The 17652-nt window shown below is 41.3% G+C and overlaps 1 protein-coding gene across 2 annotated transcripts in view; it reads right to left on the bottom strand.

The window, feature by feature from the left end:
- CNBD1 (cyclic nucleotide binding domain containing 1) overlaps positions 1–17652 on the bottom strand; it is a 146258-nt gene that overhangs the window by 23090 nt on the left and 105516 nt on the right. For both annotated transcript variants that reach the window (XR_014170648.1, XM_081919785.1), the window contains exons 9-10: positions 11353–11462; positions 9088–9238 (exon numbers count right to left, since the gene is read on the bottom strand). Coding sequence is in view for 1 of the 2 variants with exons in the window: in XM_081919785.1 (XP_081775911.1) it covers positions 9088–9238; positions 11353–11462 (261 nt within the window). In the remaining variant the exon portion in view is untranslated. The remainder of the gene's footprint in view (positions 1–9087; positions 9239–11352; positions 11463–17652) is intronic.

The following is a 17652-nucleotide window of genomic DNA, read 5'->3' on the forward strand; positions in this document are numbered from 1 at the left end:
TGGGACTCATATTGGATCACCATGGATGTTCTGGCTGTACTTTCCAATACACTAATGCTAGCATTACCAGCTGCATCCTGTCAGAGATTTTTTTTTTTTATCAGCCAAGCAATCTGCCATGCTTTAAAAATACAATGTGTGTGAAATCAAGAGAGAAGAAAAATATAATCTCATGATGAGAACACTTCTTGGAAGAATCAGCGTTGATGCGCTGGTGAGTTTCTCTGCCCCCTCCTTTGAAACACATGGCAAATGAAGCAAGGCTTAAAATGGATAGACTCTTGACAGTGTGATCTCCAAATGTAAACCACAACCCCTCCACACACACAAAAGTAGAAAGAGAGAGAGAGAGTTCCTCTTCTTCCGGCTCTTTTCACTTTTCTCCTCTGATCAACATGATTCTGTCAATTTGGAAGTGGGTGGAGGAATGACTCATGCATTACAAATGGGCATTTCTCAAAACTACCAGCTAAAGCTGCCAGAGAGACTTATTTAAGAGGTAAAGCTACTTTCTTGCATCACATACATCAGGGATAGGGATACTATGGCACTCCTGGTATTATTGGATCCCTACTCTCATCATCTCCCATTTTGGCTGGGACTGGAATCGGAGTTAGTTATGGGGAAGGAATTCGATTCACTTTGCATTAAAATGCAAACTTACAGAATGGGCACTTTCGGAAACAGTACACAAACCAAAACAGACATTCTTCAAAATTCACATTTCTCTGAATTTTGTAAAGCAGTTCTCCAGCCAAATAATGGGGACAAAAAATGCATATATTAAGTGTGCCTATAAATGCATACATTAGTGAAAATAATCTACAAAATGCATTATATTAGGGAGGTGTTGCTTTGCATAAATATGCATAGTAGGAAAAAATGTGTAGTGAAATGCCAATGAATTTTCATAAGGACTTTTCACACACACACACCATAAACTGATGTGGAAAACAAAGCTTAAATGTATGGTATACAGCCTCTCTCTCAGCCTAAGCTGCTTCAAAGATTTAGATTGAACTACACTGCTACAAATTCATTAGAGGAAGAGTGAGATTTAGAGAATAAGCGGGGAGGAAGAGAAGGAGAATTCTAATGGACCATAGTTGAAATGGCTTCTGTTGGCCAATAACGTTGAGACAAAAAGCGCCCCTCTTCAAAGACACATGCCTAAGGCTAGATTAAAAGACAGTGTTCTCCAGAGGACAAAAAATGTGGCTTGCCCTTACTCAATTTCTAATAAACAACAACAGAAGAATAAGAATAGTTTTCATCTATTGATAAATCTTAAAAATGCAGCAGAATAAACCAATATTCACACTCACATTGACTCCCAAGTAGATAAGACTTGCTGCCACCTCAGACTAGTAGCATTTCATATTGTGCACACAAGGGCAATGTAAGCTGAAAAGCCAATTTTGTACTGGGTCTAAAAAAGATATCTGCATATAAAGCATAATAAAATCAAGACCTAAAATCATCCAAAGATTCAGAGAAGTTAAGGGGATTAGGAAAAGTAGACTGCTACCAAAATGGGGGGAAGACCCCTCTTGTTATCTGCATCTAGCACATTTATCTTCATTTCAAGCTTTGCTTTTTTTAAGTCTAAAAATACAGAGAACACATCTGCCAGTCCTTGAAAGGAAACAGAATTATGAGCAGTAAATAGAGTGAAGATCCAGGATATAAAAAGAACAAATAATGCAAAGTGGATTGCAGTTCACTAGAGCAAATGTACCTCCTGCAAAAATATCCCCATTTTCCTCTCCCACATCCTCTGTACTGCCACCATTTGCACATTCATTCAATAGACATGTGAAGTTAAAATTCATTTACTTATCAACTCTATATACATCACTTCATATTTTCTTGCGCTGCATGGCATTCACCATTTTGTGAGCATTCGCCCATTTTGGAGAACTGTTCATAGTCCTTTTGGATTTCCAGTACCTTGAATAATCCACAAACAAGGCCACCTCCCCACTCATTCCTGATGCCAAGTTTAAAAGTTCTGGTCTCGGGGGAGCCCACTTTTTTCTCCCCTCCACTGTGAGATCTGCCCATTTATTCCTACTCTCTATTCCCTGATGAATTATCCTGATGTCCAGCTACAATCCTGCTGTTGAGGGCGTGTGTATACATTGCCCTTTCAGAATATTAAAGAAAGCACGAATCAACTGTTTCAGAGGATAGATTTGATTTGGTCCCCTTCTGTTCCATCATCATCATTATTATTATTATTATTATTATTATTATTATTATTATTATTATTAAAATGTATATACTGCCTTTCATCAAGAGACCACAGGGAAGTTTACAACATAGAACATAATTTTAAATGACAGTAACTCTCCCCACCCTAGCAAAAAAAATAGCTTATTGGTGCAACTGATGATTTTCTGAAACACTTTTGGCTGTTGCGTGCATGCACAGTTCCTTTAGAATGAGTTTGCACTCCATCAAACATCAGTGCAGTAACACAACAGTGGTCCCATCATCAGCACCCGTAAAAAAACCTGCACCGCTATTTAACATTTACCTAGGTGCCATATATGTTCCTTTTAAAGCCTACAGATTAAAGAAAATGAATATGAATTACTCTTGGTTTTTAAGAATCATTATTTATTATTCTCATAAGGAGAAAGTGAGCAATTCATTTTATGTAATGCATTACAGCCAGAAGAGGGATATAAGGTGTTTCAGTGTATATAAATATAAAGCACCACAATATTTATCCTGTTACTTTTATGGCTTTCAATCTGCTCTCTTTATCTCCTCCCCAAAGAGCAGTAGTATGTGCAGAAATAAAATTATGAAACGTGAAGTTATCCTTAGCTTCAGCATCAGCATGATGTAAAGTTTCTTACTTATGACTTCCCAGGGACCTCTCGCAAGAATTAAGCAAATCAACCATATTGTAAATCAGTCATTCATTGGTCTGAAAATCGTGTAAGAAAAACTGGGAGAGAAAAAATTAACCTCGGTTTTAAGAAAGGACACTTTTATTCGCAAGCTGGATTCAGTTCAGTCTTTTAAAATGAAGTGACTTGGGTAAAGTTCAGGATAAGAAGCTTGTAGTTTTGACTTATATGCAAACGTATCCTACAGCAACACACACCCATGACTAGCTGCAGTTATTTACTATAGTAGATGATATAAGATATTTGCCATTATCCAACCAACTCTGTGTCCTGTTCTAGCAGGGTACTAGGCAAGGGGATGTCTGAAGCAATAATAATAATAATAATAATAATAATAATAATAATAATAATAATCCAGCTAATTGCATGTATTAGCTGGGGCAACAAGTAGCCAGGTACTGGTAACGAGAGCAGTTAGGACAGGTATGGGAAATCTTTTTTGAGTCTGGGGCCATATTTCCTTCCGGCAACCATCTGGGGGCCACATGACAGTAATGAGCAGGGCCAGAGGCAAAATGGGCAGAGCAACAAATGCAAATCTTACCTTTGTATAGCAGGCTGTTTTACACACACACACACACACACACACACACACACACACACACACTGGAGTTCAGGCAACTCATTTACAGTTGTATCTTGGTTTTTTAACAGCTGAGTTCTCAAACGTTTTGGCTCCCAAACGCCACAAACTCAGAATTGACTGTTCCGGTTTGTGAACTATTTTTGGAAGCCGAATGTCCGATGGTGCTTCCACAGCTTCTGATTGGCTGCAGGAGCTTCATGCAGCCAATCAGAAGCCATAGTTTGGTTTTCAAACATTTTGGAAGTTGAATAGACTTCCGGAATGGATTCCGTTCGACTTCCAAGGTACGACTGTAGTTCAAGACACTGGATTCACTGTCTTGGGAATGCACACACAAACACTGTAGACAATTCCTCTTCTCAGGGATGCCAACTTGAATAAAATACTGGGGGGGGGCATATAGTCAATCACATGATGTGACACAAGTTGTGGACTCTCCAGAGGTTTGAGGGCCATCTCTCATGGATGCTTTAGCTGAGATCCTGCATTGCAGGGGGTTGGACTAGATCAATGGTTCTCAACCTGTGGGTCCCCAGATGTTGTTGGACTACAGCTCCCATCATCCCTGACCACTAGTCATGCTGGCTAGGAATGATGGGAATTGTAGTCCAACAACATCTGGGGACCCACAGGTTGAGAACCACTGTACGAGATGAACCTTGGGGTCCCTTCAAACTCTACAGTTCTATGATTCTATGATCCCCTCTGGCCAAGCAGAGTTTATATACTCAAGATAATGTCATATACAAATCAGTTTCCTCTTAAACCACTTTAACCGCCATCATTATTTAGCATGTGGTCATAAGGGCAACTGTTTTGTATGTAAAGGACCACCTTCAGTAGTTTGCATCATTTATTTATACACAATACTTCACTATATAGTTGTAAAGAAGAGGGAAGTTCAGTTTGTGTTATTCAGGGCCACGGGGGAAAGAAATTCCAGGCAACCCTTCAAGTCAGTGAAGCCATGTCCTCTGCTACAACCGGCAATATTCATTACTTTCCATTTCTTTGTCTGAGGGGCGGGAAACAACCGCTGCCACCCTTTCAAAGCCCTAATGTTCTTTCTGTGCTTTTGAAATCGGTGGCATTTTTCAGATCCTGCCTAGCTGAGAGGAAATCTGAGCACATTTCTTTTTATGATGATTATTATTATTCTGCACAAGGACTGATGGCTCCTAACCTCTTGGTCTCTCTTTACTCTGCCTTCTCTTTTATGTTACATTAGAGCACATGGTGCCATTAGACTTCAATTGAAAGAAATGAAAAATCAAAAGGGGGCACTTGCTTCAGGTAAAAGCTACAAAGACACCCAAAGCTTTTCGCAAATCTTAAGCAAACTCCATTCACCCTTGACAATGTTTAAATAAACAATCTTTATGACATCCTTTTTATTTGACTTTGCTTCAATAAATACCACGAAACCGGGAACCTCCTGGGGCATTTCTGCTTCTGCAAAATACTGATAAGTCTCATCAGCATTTTTGTTTAAATGTACAGGATTTTGAAAGTAAAGGTTTAGTATTAAAACAAAATCCAAACAAAAAGGTGATTTACATTCCAACAAGCACTTTCTTTTCTTTTCTTTTCTTTTCTTTTCTTTTCTTTTCTTTTCTTTTCTCTTTTCTTTTCTTTTCTAAAAAATATATTTCGAACTAAGATTTCCACATATTCCTGTATGGTTTAGAAAGTAGCCTTCGGCCTGCCTCGTGGGAGAAGTCAGGGATTTATTGACACAACTTTACCGACACAGCAGCCTTGGGACTAGAGCAGTTTACAACAACAGTTTAAGAAAATAACCAAGGAAAACAGCTTCCAATTCAATCTGCAAATGGAATTGAGAGAGGAAGAATGCAATCATCGGTATTGGATTTTAGCCAGGGCACGAAAGGTTAACAACTCCAATGTTATACGATGTTATTATTGCCAGGCCCAAGGCACAGCTGGTTAAGAGCTTTATGAAATAACTACCTGAAAGGACATCACTACCAGCTCTGCCTTTCCTAAGTAACTGTTTTGGTCCTATCTTAGGCTGCCCCACGAGCTACATTTTCTAACACAGAGACTAATCTAATGATGTTGTGGCTGCGTATATTTATAGTCTATGTATGGCAGAGCAATTTCTTCTTCCATGTGGCTATGGATTGGGGAACTGATATAAGCAGGGGTTCTCTGATTAGCAAGCTCAAAATCCCAAAGGGGCTTACACCACCACAGCTCAGTGGCAGAGCACACATTTCCCACACAGAGAGAGCTCAGGGTTCAATTCCCAAGCCTCTCCAGTCAAGTAGTTCTCAGGCAGAAGTTCTGGGAGAGGCCTTTGGGGTTTGAGTCCTTAGAGAGGGATAGCCAGAACTGACAGTATGAAGCTGCTTTTTACCACATCCAAACCCTGGTCTATCTAACTCAGTATTGGCAACAACTATCCAGGGTTGAGGGATGCGGGTGGTGCTGTGGGTTAAACCACAGAGCCTAGGGCTTGCCGATCAGAAGGTCGGCGGTTCAAAGCCCTGTGACGGGGTGAGCTCCCGTTGCTCGGTCCCTGCTCCTGCCAAGTGCAAGTAGATAAATAGGTACCGCTCCAGCAGGAAGGTAAACAGCATTTCTGTGCACTGCTCAGGTTCGCCAGAAGCAGCTTAGTCATGCTGGCCACATGACCCGGAAGCTGTACGCCGGCTCCCTCGGCCAATAAATGGAGATGAGCGCCGCAACGCCAGAGTCAGCCACGACTGGACCTAATGGTCAGTGTCCCTTTACCTGTACTATTCAGGGTTTAGGGCAATTGTGTTTCCCAGTCCTAACTGGAAATCCCAGGGATTGAACCTAGTATCTTCTGCATACAAAGGATGTGCTGTTCTACCAATGAGCTATGGGTTTCTTCCTAGTACCATGCTAGATGCACCAATGGTTTAGTAGTGCTACAAAATATAAATCCCTTTTATTTTTTGATACCTAGATTAACTAATAAAAAAAAAATGTTATAAAAATGCTATGGTTCAAACACACACAATGTACTGTACTTTTCCATGTTTAAGACTATGTTTCTTATAATTCAATAATCACGTTCATAAATTTGGGGCCGTCTTATACATGGGCAGTGCATTGTGGGACTGCAGGATTGGTTGCTGCCGTGAGTTGGAGATTTTTATTGGTGGCTGCTGCAAGGGCTCTTGCTGTCGCTGTGGCGATGGGACAGAGGATCAGTTGCTTTCAGATGTGTGTGAGTGGCATTGTCAGTCTGGCGGGTAAGTGATTTTTGGCAGCACCCCCTTAAAAAAGCTCAACAACTCTGCCCACCCCCCAAGAAGCTCAACAACTGTGGGCAATCCTCCCCCCATTTTCTAAATTTTGAGTCTCCCAAAATAGGGGTCATGTTATACACAGAAAAGTACGGTACATATTGTGATGCTACCTGAGTTTTAAATTGTTAGAAAGCATGCCTCTGCATAGAACTAATATCTCACTCTTACATCGGCTCCCTGTGTTCTCCTAGGCATGTGGCCTTATCAAGTTTCAACAAATGCCTGGGAGCATCCAGAGCTGCAACAATTCATTAGGACCATTTTCATGTAAGCTTCCTGTGAGTGTAGTCTAATTTATTACACACCTTTCCCTATGACACCTGTGGCAAGAAGTCCATCATAAAGACTTTATGATTTTTACTGTTCCTGCAGGAGTCACAGTCATCCAGGACTAGATAAGCTGAAAGTCAGCGAAGACAAAGTTACATTGTTTTCACCATAAACCAGAATTAAATCATGTCATTGCATCTGCATATTTCCAGCATCTTTTAGATCTAGGAATGCTTCTCAAATTCTCCCCTGAATTTCTGTCTAGATTTTGGAATTGTGAATTATCTAGCCTCATTTCCATAGACAAACTGATACATTAGGAACTCATCATCATCTTGAATTTTATACACAAAGTGCAGTGAGCCATAGTTTGCTATAGCTATCAGTTCCTTTACATCCCATCTGTTCTGCCAAGGGCAGGGCTCTTTCTGGATCTGGAGCCAATAAGCACACCAGTGGATGAAGAAAAAGCAATGCTTTATTTGCGTAAGGTTAACAGATAGCAGCAGGCATACAAAACACAAATTATAACATACCAGACAGGAGTCACACACAATCTCCCCTTCAGCTGCCTGGAGCTCCAGGTAGAGCAACAAGAGAGACCCCGGCTGACAGTCTCACAGCATCTGGTACCTTGATCTGTGAAGAAGCTCTCTGAGCCCCTTCAGCCCACAGCTTTAATAGCCAACTTTGATTTGATTGATTGCACCTGGTTAGCAGGCATCTCCCATGATCAGCCCGGGACACCAGGTGCAACTAATGCGGAGCAGCTGAGAGTCTCCAGGACTGCAACTGGGTATCCTCCCCACTAGCCAATCAGCATTTAGAACACAGGGGACCCAGGAAACTCCTGACACAGGTGCGTGAAAAACAAATTATACTATCATGAATCAGCAAACCTTAAACCGGGGATGTAAAAGGGAAAGAGACATGTCATCTAACTCCTCGAAATTACAGTGGTCTTCCACGTTTCCCCCTACACCATCCAACCCCTTCTACATCACCAATGTTCATGAGACGACTGATAAAACGCTGCAAAATAACAAATGTGATGCAATTATTGGCCAATCATTCATAAACACTTCTGCGCAGTGGGGAACCTCTCTCCTCAAAAAAAAAAAGCAGGGCTTTTTTGTCAGGATGCATCAAGAACCTGTTGTAGGGTGTTTAACAACACTGGTAAAACACCACACACAAATAATTTTGATGAGACAGTGATTAATAACTTGCTATTATTACTTTTTTTGGGCAGGGTTCTTTCAATGGACATATGTAGGGCAGGGGAAAGAATGTAAAGTAACTGAAGACTTTATCAAAGAGTGCATGCTCCAGTTCTGAAATTAATTTCAGAAATGATCCTCATTAAACCAAAATTTAAAAGGAGTGCATGGGTGCAGGACACAATGAACCAGAAAAACAATAAAGGAGTGGAACATGGAAAATGTTCTTATTCCTAACTAGATAAAACATAAAGCACAAAGAAGACTGTAGAGAAAATGTTATGTACTGAAGTTCTCACCCTGGGCCAGCAGGGGGATACTGTAGATAGTTTTTACTCAGGTCCACATATGCAAATAAGGGATCAAAAGTGACATTCAGTGATTGGATAGTTACAGAAAGTTGTTACAGTTACGTTGTACTGGAGCTCTATATAAGCAGGCTGACTGAACCCTTCAGTTCAGTTCAGTTCTGGCCTCTGAATAAACAAGAGCTGTTTGAAGAATCGCTGTGTCGTCTGACATGTTCACCCACAACCTAACAGAAAAGGCACATTGATTACGCTTAGGGCGCTTCCAGACTGTTGCTGTTTTCTAGTGGGATATACTGGAAAGTGGGATACAACTTACATGATGCAACTTCATCTATCGGCTCCCGCAAACAAACAGAATGCATGCTCAAAAAATAGCTCATATAATCTAATCTCCCTGCAAGCTCTGTGCAAGCAAAACGAGATGAGAACTTAAAGGAACTATACTAAAAGAAAGGAAAGCAATGCATTTGCATTTACCATGTATGTCTGCAGCATCAATAATTCCTAGTTCAACAGGCGTTCCTGCTTTCAGAGTATATGTAGATGGGGTCTGATTGAGAACGCTTACTTCTCCAAAGGAATCTTTTGCATGCAGTTGGCCAATGAGGACTTGTTTCATCTGCTTCATCTGTTTTGAAACATGAACCCACACTGTTTGTTTCTTCAGCATATATTTAGGACTAGAAGATGCACAACGTACAATTTATATGATAAATCGCAAAAACTGTATGGGCTGATGGCCCTTGGTATGGTGGAAAATTCTGGCTGAGAAGCTAATGGAAGTGTGAGGTTGTCTGAAACATTTAGGAACACATGGGGGCCTTAAATAACATTTGCAATGTACTTTAGGCTGGGCACGCACATCTTATGCTAGAATCAATGGAGCCTTAGTACTCCCCACACCATTTAGATCTATTGCACTTAGTTCCTCCTTGAAAAGCCCTTCTGGAGAAATTGGCTTCGTTCTGAAAATAAATGCTCATTGCAGATTAATTCTGCATCACCCCATAGTATCTCCTTTTGAAAACAGATGTGGGCAGTCCCAGCAATATGGTGTTTGTATCCACGTCTACCCAAGGACATTGTGGGTAGGGTTCTACCAAGACTTCAATCACCACTTCCTACCTTCTTCTTCCATCGGCTGGGGCATGTACAGGGAAGAAAAGGTATGGATAACTTAATCAAGGGGAGGTTTTCCAAAGCTTGTCACATAACCGCATTCACACTTGTGAACAGCAGAATTTAGAATCAATGTAGACTGAAAGAGGCATGTTGAGGATGAGCATGAACGATTCTGGATTAAGAAAAATTACATTTTAGCAATGTAAACATAGCCATGGTTATCACCGGATCCCCAAAAATCTTTTGGGAAAGACCTGTTGCCCTGACTCATTTGATCTTCACTTTCATTATCATTTGAAACATTTAACTATATTCCTGTGATAATATTCTCTCTCCAGGTGACTCATTTCCTGTACAAATGATAGTCACCAATTTTGAGGGTGACTGCATTTTGTTTTATTGGCCCCACAAATATAACATTTTTTTATACCTAGACAGAAAGTTGCAGATATAGAATGAAAAATATGCACAAAAATGCACAAAAAAGTGCTGTCACAATTAAGCACTTATAAGTGCCAGGGACTTCAGCATAAGAATTAAGCACATGCTTAGCGCTCTCCCTTGAAATCACAGAGCTTCAATGGGTCATACCCAACACGGTTGGGTTTGGGTATAATTTGGTTAAAGAATAAAAGGAAAATTCCTTGAATGTTTAGATCCAGGTTTGGGGCAAGTACACTTTGGTGACAGGGACCCAGCAGAGATTTGAAAACACAAAATATGTTCTTAAGAAATTGTGAATGTTTAGAAGCTAGGCTATTTTTTATTTGCAGCATGATTCCACCCGATAACTAGCATTCCCTGAGCAATATGCCTTGAAAGTCATATTTTTAAAAATAATAATAAATCAAGCAAACCAAATAAAAGCAATCACAAGGGGGCAGGGCGGGGGAGAAAAGATAGAACATGGGTAGGCAAAATGAGGTCCGGGGCTGAATCCAGCCCAATCACCTTCTAAATCCGGCCCGCAGATGGTCCTCGAATCAGTGTGTTTTCACATGAGTAGAACGTGTCCTTTTATTTAAAATGCATCTCTGAGTTATTTGTGGGGCATTGGAATTCATTCAATACCCCCCCCCCAAAGAAAATATAGTCCACCACCCTACAAGGTCTGAGGGACGGTGGACTGGCCCCCTGCTGAAAAAGTTTGCTGACCCCTGAGATAGAACCACCAGCGACAAACTGTACGAGACCGGAGGGAAAAAACAGTAAGATTATTAAATTTTGTACTTTTAGAAAAATAATAAAAAATAAGAATTTAAAATGCCTGGAAAAATGGAAACATCCTCATATGCATTGAAAGGATCATAGTGTGAGTGTACTGCATCAAGCCTTAGCAGAGAAAACAGAAGGGTGGAGCTGTTGTAGTTTGTCTGGGTGTGTATGTAAGTGAGCCTACTGCCCTCAAGTGCCACTGCCGATGCTGAACCAGTGTTGAGGTTAAGATTCAGCTGCCAGTCCAGTCAGCTTCTGTATGTGAAATTGAGGGTGGGTAGGTGAAACTTTGTCCTTTGTGTCAGACAGCAAGATGACTTTGGCTCGCTGAGTAAGTAATCCAACAAAAAACAAAACAAAAGGATTTCCAGAACTGATATTACGGATGAAAATGTAATTCCTCACCATTTTCCCCAAAGGTCGCTTCACAAGGGCCGGGATGATTCGGTAAGCATTGCAACTTCCAGACTTAATGAATCCAACATATTCACTTAATTCTCCTGCTTTCATAAGCACTGCAAGAAAAATAGCAATGGTAAATATATATATAAGGTTTTCTCCACCAACAATAATTTTTGCTAAGTTATATTTTGAATTATGCCAAATGATGCTGTTTTTGAAGCAAACTTTATATGATATTTAGCCCTAAGGAGTGAATGTTGACCTCGTATACCTTGAATGTATCTGTTGCCAAGGTGAATCAAGGGTTGAGTGATGCAGAAATTTTCTCCAGTGTTAATTAGCACCACCCACCCCCACTATTATTTCTCTGCTATGGATTAAATCCGTTTGCATATTATTCTGTTTTTCTTGAAATTAAACACTTTCTGTGAAGGAGGGCACACTCAAGATTACTTAACACATTTGAAGTTTTCCCTTTAATGTATTTACATAGCGATAAAAGAAAGATAAAGAAAATGTTTTCTACACATTCTGCATTCAAGTCCAGTTTCAAATCTTCATGAGTGAATAGAGCCCAGGATGGAAGTCATTCCAGATTAGCAGGCCAAGCCTATATATGTTTTCACCTGGATGTAAGTCCTCCTATGTTCATTGGGGATTACTCCCAAATAAATGCATAGGGTTGCAGATAAATGGGTCCTAAATACATTTGGTTCATTTATTTATGAAAGCATGTTTTATGCTGCCTTTTGAGGTGGAGCCTTAAATTAGGCAGGGAGGGCCAACAATACGTAAAACACAAAATAAGTGTACAGTGGTACCTCAGGTTACATACATTTCAGGTTACAGACTCTGCTAACCCAGAAATAGTGCTTCAGGTTAAGAACTTTGCTTCAGGATGAGAACAGAAATCGGGCTCCGGTGGCGGTGCAGCAGCAGGAGGCCCCATTAGCTAAAGTGGTGCTTCAGGTTAAGAACAGTTTCAGGTTAAGTACGGACCTTCGGAACGAATTAAGTACTTAACCTGATGTACCACTGTATCATGTATGCTCCCTAGACTTCTCTATTTAACCAAGCTTTATTATGTTCCAGCCTGAAGACTACTGTTTCAGATTTGCCTGTTCTATCCAGTAATGATAATAATATAATAATAATTTATTATTTATACCCCACCCATCCTGCTGGGTTTCCCCAGTCACTCCAGGCGGCTCCCAGCAGAATATTAAAAACAAGATAAAACAGCAAACATTAAAAACTTCCCTAAACAGGGCTGCCTTCAGATGTCTTCTAAAAGTCAGATAGTTGTTTATTTCCTTGACATCTGATGGGAGGGCATTCCACAGGGCAGGTGCCACTACCAAGAAGGCCCTTTGCCTGGTTCCCTGTAACCACACTTCTCTCAGTGAGGGAACCGCCAGAAGGCCATCGGAGCTGGACCTCAGTGTCTGAACAAGTAGCATGCACTCACATACCTATATGCACACAGGCTCCTGAATCATTCCACTTTGGAAGAAATGATGTGCTAGATGTCAATAGAGTAATTCCAGGTTCAAGCAGTGACTGTAAGTTCCTACTCTACTGTTATAATCCATTCCACTATATTTACACTTGCACAACAGAACTTTGCCCTTCCTTCCCCCAAGTCCTCCAGGGCAGATTTGGGGTGGGTAGGGCATATAAGGGAGAAGTTCTGTTGCACAACTGTACATTCTTGCATTAACAGAATGATTGCATCCTTAATTTTTAAAAAGTGAACATTTCAAACTTGTTTTCGCTCTGTACCTACCCTGAATATCAGGGGGGAAAGGGCAAGGGAAGGAAAGAAGGGAAAGCCAGGCTTTTGCAATTAGAAACTGAGCATATTTGGCCTTCAGGAAAAGAACTGTTGACATTGGCTCTTGTAAAAGAACCCTGACATTTTGCTACAATGAAAGAGCGACACAAACACGACATTGTCACTAGTTCAGTACAAATGGAAACCAAGGGCAGGAGACCACATAAGGTAGGGAGACCGAACAGCTGGGAAGAAGGCAGACTCTATGGAATTGGAGTAGTGCAAAGTCACTGCAGACTTTTATTTGATGTGGGCATACAAGAGCAAAGCTCTATTGAAGTCAACGAAGCTATGAATCTGGCTGCTCGACACCAGCTGGAATGCTCAGCTTGAGTTGGCACCTAACATTTTTCCATGGCTGGAAAAAAATAGCAATAATAAACGCAGATGCTTTCAAAGTGTAATGCTGCCATTATATGCTCCTTTGTGACAGCCTATTGATGCAAAGTGGCTGTGAACTGAGCACCACTCATCATTTAACCCAGATTTATGGATAACTTATAACAAAAATACTGGCTGTGCCATGAAGTCCAAGGTGACTCTAAGATTCAAACGGACTTCTTAAAAAGAAAGAATGCCATTTAAAAAAAAGTAATAACAATTTTTATGTAATGCACCCCAACTCTCTCTGTAAAATAACACCATAAAACACAATTCAGTAATATAAGATGCCCAGCGTGAAAAAGAAGGTGTGTCATTTACACTTTCTTTATCTCTGCTTCAGGATAATGTACAAAGTGGTCCTTACCCTCCCAAGTACTGCATGATCTGAAACAAAAATTCTGTTCCTTCTGTCAAGCCATAAATGATGTTTAACATATCCAGGAATAAAGCCAACTCCGGAATAACACTGATGTCATCCTGAATTTGAAACTAGAAGTGTGCAGTGTTTGGGGATACATTCTAAACTGGGGTGCTTTAGAGAGATTCTGGGCTTGAGCAAGTTGAAGTGGGATCTGTACAAGCACCCTGATTTGAAGTGGGGATCCCTCCTTTCCTTGTGGCACCTCAGAGACTCTGGTATAAAAAAGAGCTCCAGCCAAGTATCTTCTAAAAGTGAAACATATAAAGGGTAAACTGGGCTAGAGGGCAGAGGTAAATACCAGGATGCAGACATGAAAAAGACAAAGCTCCATTGTAACTGAGAGGTCAAGCTTGCAAACAGAAGAGGTTCTTTTACCAGGCTTTCCAAACCCAGTGCCTTTTGGGAAAGTAAATCATCTACCCCCAAATTAAATGTGTGCCTTGTAAACAACAACAACAACTGCTGAGCAGCTTTATCTTCCTATCTGCAATTTTCAAACCAATTGCCCACCAAACACATGTGGAGATTAAGTGAGTTCCATTCTGAAACTGTTAGCAGCTGTCCTTGCAGGAAAATCACTGCAGATCTCTTTCTGAAATTTGGCAGGACTCATCTCTTCAGAATGGATGAGCTTGCCTGCAAATGTCACTCAATTCTACCTTTAAAAGTTTAAAAGGTATAGACATTTCCTTTAAAAAAAAAAAAACAAGTTGACTAGGACAAAAAGAAACGAAAAGGAAGAAAAGACCTGGACTGGTTTGCCTGCCATTTTGGCAAGCTCGATCCACTCTGGAGGGCTGAACTATGCTTGAAAAATCTCTTCCACTTTTATCAAATAGTTATGGCCATTTAGATAAAATTTCCCAATAGTGGGTGCAGGCGGGCGCGAGTGAAGCCTACCCCCCCCATGGTGGCCTCAGTCTCAGACCCAAAGCTGAAACAGGAAGCCTCTAAAGTGTTTTCTGAAGTGCTGGATCTGGGTGTAAACCAAACCTTGTGGCCAGTGCACCATGACTTACAACTCTGGCATGCTACCAGAGACATTCGCGAGCAAAATGAGCTGCTGCCTTAAGACAAATGGCTGACGCTCTTAAACAAAGGTGAAGGAAAATGTGGGGCTATATAAGTCGATGGGTTTTCCCACCAGAAGAAGTAATGAGCTGCACCACTGCTCCTGGTGAGCGGAATTCCAACAGACAGCTTATCTGCAGGTTTAAATAAAACTTGTCATAAAATCTATTTCTTGCCCCCATAGACTCTATAACTTTTTGTTGCACAGTCCTGAAATGCCATGTAGCCAGGAAGAAGAACCTGGTTTCGAACAGCTAAATACATGGAACATTTTCATTAATAATAGCAACCCCATTCACAGCTGCATAATTAACACCTTGAATAAGGGAGGGAAAGGGCAAGAAAGTTAATTTTTGTAGGCATTCCTGTAGCCTGTTTCTGCAGCGGTGATGGGCTTACTTTGTTAAAACCCTTGGTTCTTTTCTTCCTTGTTCTTCGGTTTCTGTAGACTCTAATCAGCATAACGTGTGAGCCTTGTACCTTTGCAGCAGATGTCTCATTGCTGAAGGGGAGCAAAATCCCATCAAAAGCAGAACACAAATCAGGGCAGGGTAGTTAAAAAAATAAAGCATGCAATAATTGGCTGGCATGGACATCCTTTAATGTTCTTTAACTTGTGTTATGCTCTCCCTAGGGATGCTTGCCTGGTGCCCATATGGTTGTGTCTTCAGCAGTGGCGTAGCATGGGGGCGGGGGGGGGGGCGCACCGGGTGCAACATTTGGGGGTTAGGGTTAGGTGGCACAAATCCACAGGTTAGGGGGCACAAATTACTTGCCTTGCCCCGGGTGCTGACAACCCACGCTACACCACTGGTCTTCAGCACCAGTCTAAGGGTTCATCCAGAACAGGTCTGGGCTTTAAAGTTGTTGTTTTTTCCTGTCCCAAAACTTTCCCTGGGAAAACCTGTGTTTTACTGCTGAATCATAACAAGCGCCAATCAGTGGGTGGTTTTAAAATTCCATGTCTGGCAGCAATTGCCACTTGTTTGCTTTTTATCATCTTCTATGTGCTGGTTTTTTATGCTCACTGGGTTTTAAAACTTATTGCAGATTTTTACTGTACCTTTGTTTTATCGTTACATTTTATTTTTCTGTACAAGGCCCAAAGCATTTATTTCATGGTGTATCTTATGAGCATAATAATGAATGAATGAATGAATGAATGGAATTAGAATTCAGACTCAAAGATGCCAGATTTGACCTCATTGGCAATGACTGGCAGGGAAGTTTGCAGTCCTGGACAAAAAGGGGGGGGGGCTTAACTTCATTCAGAAAATGCACACACACAGTCTCTGTATACACTTGCGGTTAGAGCTACTGGGAAGTTCTCCTGCACAACCTGCCTTGGAAGGAAAGGGAGCAATGAAAAATAATAGCAATGCACTTTCCCGGCTCCCTTTTCCCCTGTCCCAAATGGGAGGTTTTCTGCTGTTCATTTATATTAATGGCCAAAGCCTAGGACCAACCATTATTAATTTCTACTCTAATTTTGAGCACAATGGATAGGGCTACTCCGGTGATTTATCTATACATTCACAAGCACATAAGCACATTCCTTTCTTTAACCAGAGTGGGGGAATTCTTCCCTCTCCATTTTTGTCTGAACTCTTGCTGAGCCTTTTAAAAGCCGTTGGTGGTTTAAAATAAACTAGTATTTTACAGCTCCTTCACAAAACAACGTGAGTTCTGCCAGAAGCTCCAAAGCAAGATGAAGAAGTAGAGAACAATCATTTCCACATAATGAAATTGTTTGAAAAGCTTTCCCTCGACGTATCTATATAAGTACTATTTTGCTAGGAATTCTTGCTCCAGTGCCAATGATGTGACACACAATACTGTGGCTTGGCAGCTATACCACCACTACAGCTGAGAGGGTGGCTGAAGGCTGCAATCATAAACACACCAGGTCTCTTTTGACATCATAAGAATTCACTTCAAAGCAGACGTGCCTAGAAATGTCCTGCACAACTTTGTTGAATTGTGACCACTAATTATTAACTGGTAGTCATCACTGAGCCCTATGAACACTGTTGTTTAGTCGTTTAGTCCTGTCCGACTCTTCGTGACCCCATGGACCACAGCACGCCAGGCACTCCTGTTTTCCACTGCCTCCTGCAGTTTGGTCAAACTCATGCTGGTAGCTTCCAGAACACTATCCAACCATCTCATCCTCTGTTGTCCCCTTCTACTTTTGCCCTCCATCTTTCCCAACACCAGGGTCTTTTCCAGGGAGTCTTCTCTTCTCATGAGGTGGCCAAAGTATTGGAGCCTCAGCTTCACGATCTGTCCTTCCAGTGAGCACTCAGGGCTGATTTCCTTAAGAATGGAGAGGTTTGATCTTCTTGCAGTCCATGGGACTCTCAAGAGTCTTTAAATGTATTTTGGCACCCTGTGTTTGGGGTTCCCCAAATCTTTCCAATGGCAACCAAGCATTCTCTCTGCACAAGCACATCTACTTGCAATGATAAGCCTCCCCATGTGCTGTTTTGAAGTTCTCATTCCCTTGCAAGCCAATTGTAGGGGGTGAAGGGGGGGAGATGGGGGAAAACCCATTGCACAAGTGGAAACCCTTGTGTGAGGCTTCCACTGATGG

The sequence above is a fragment of the Podarcis melisellensis genome (assembly GCF_964234715.1).
Source record: "Podarcis melisellensis genome assembly, chromosome: 7".
NCBI lineage: Eukaryota > Metazoa > Chordata > Lepidosauria > Squamata > Lacertidae > Podarcis > Podarcis melisellensis.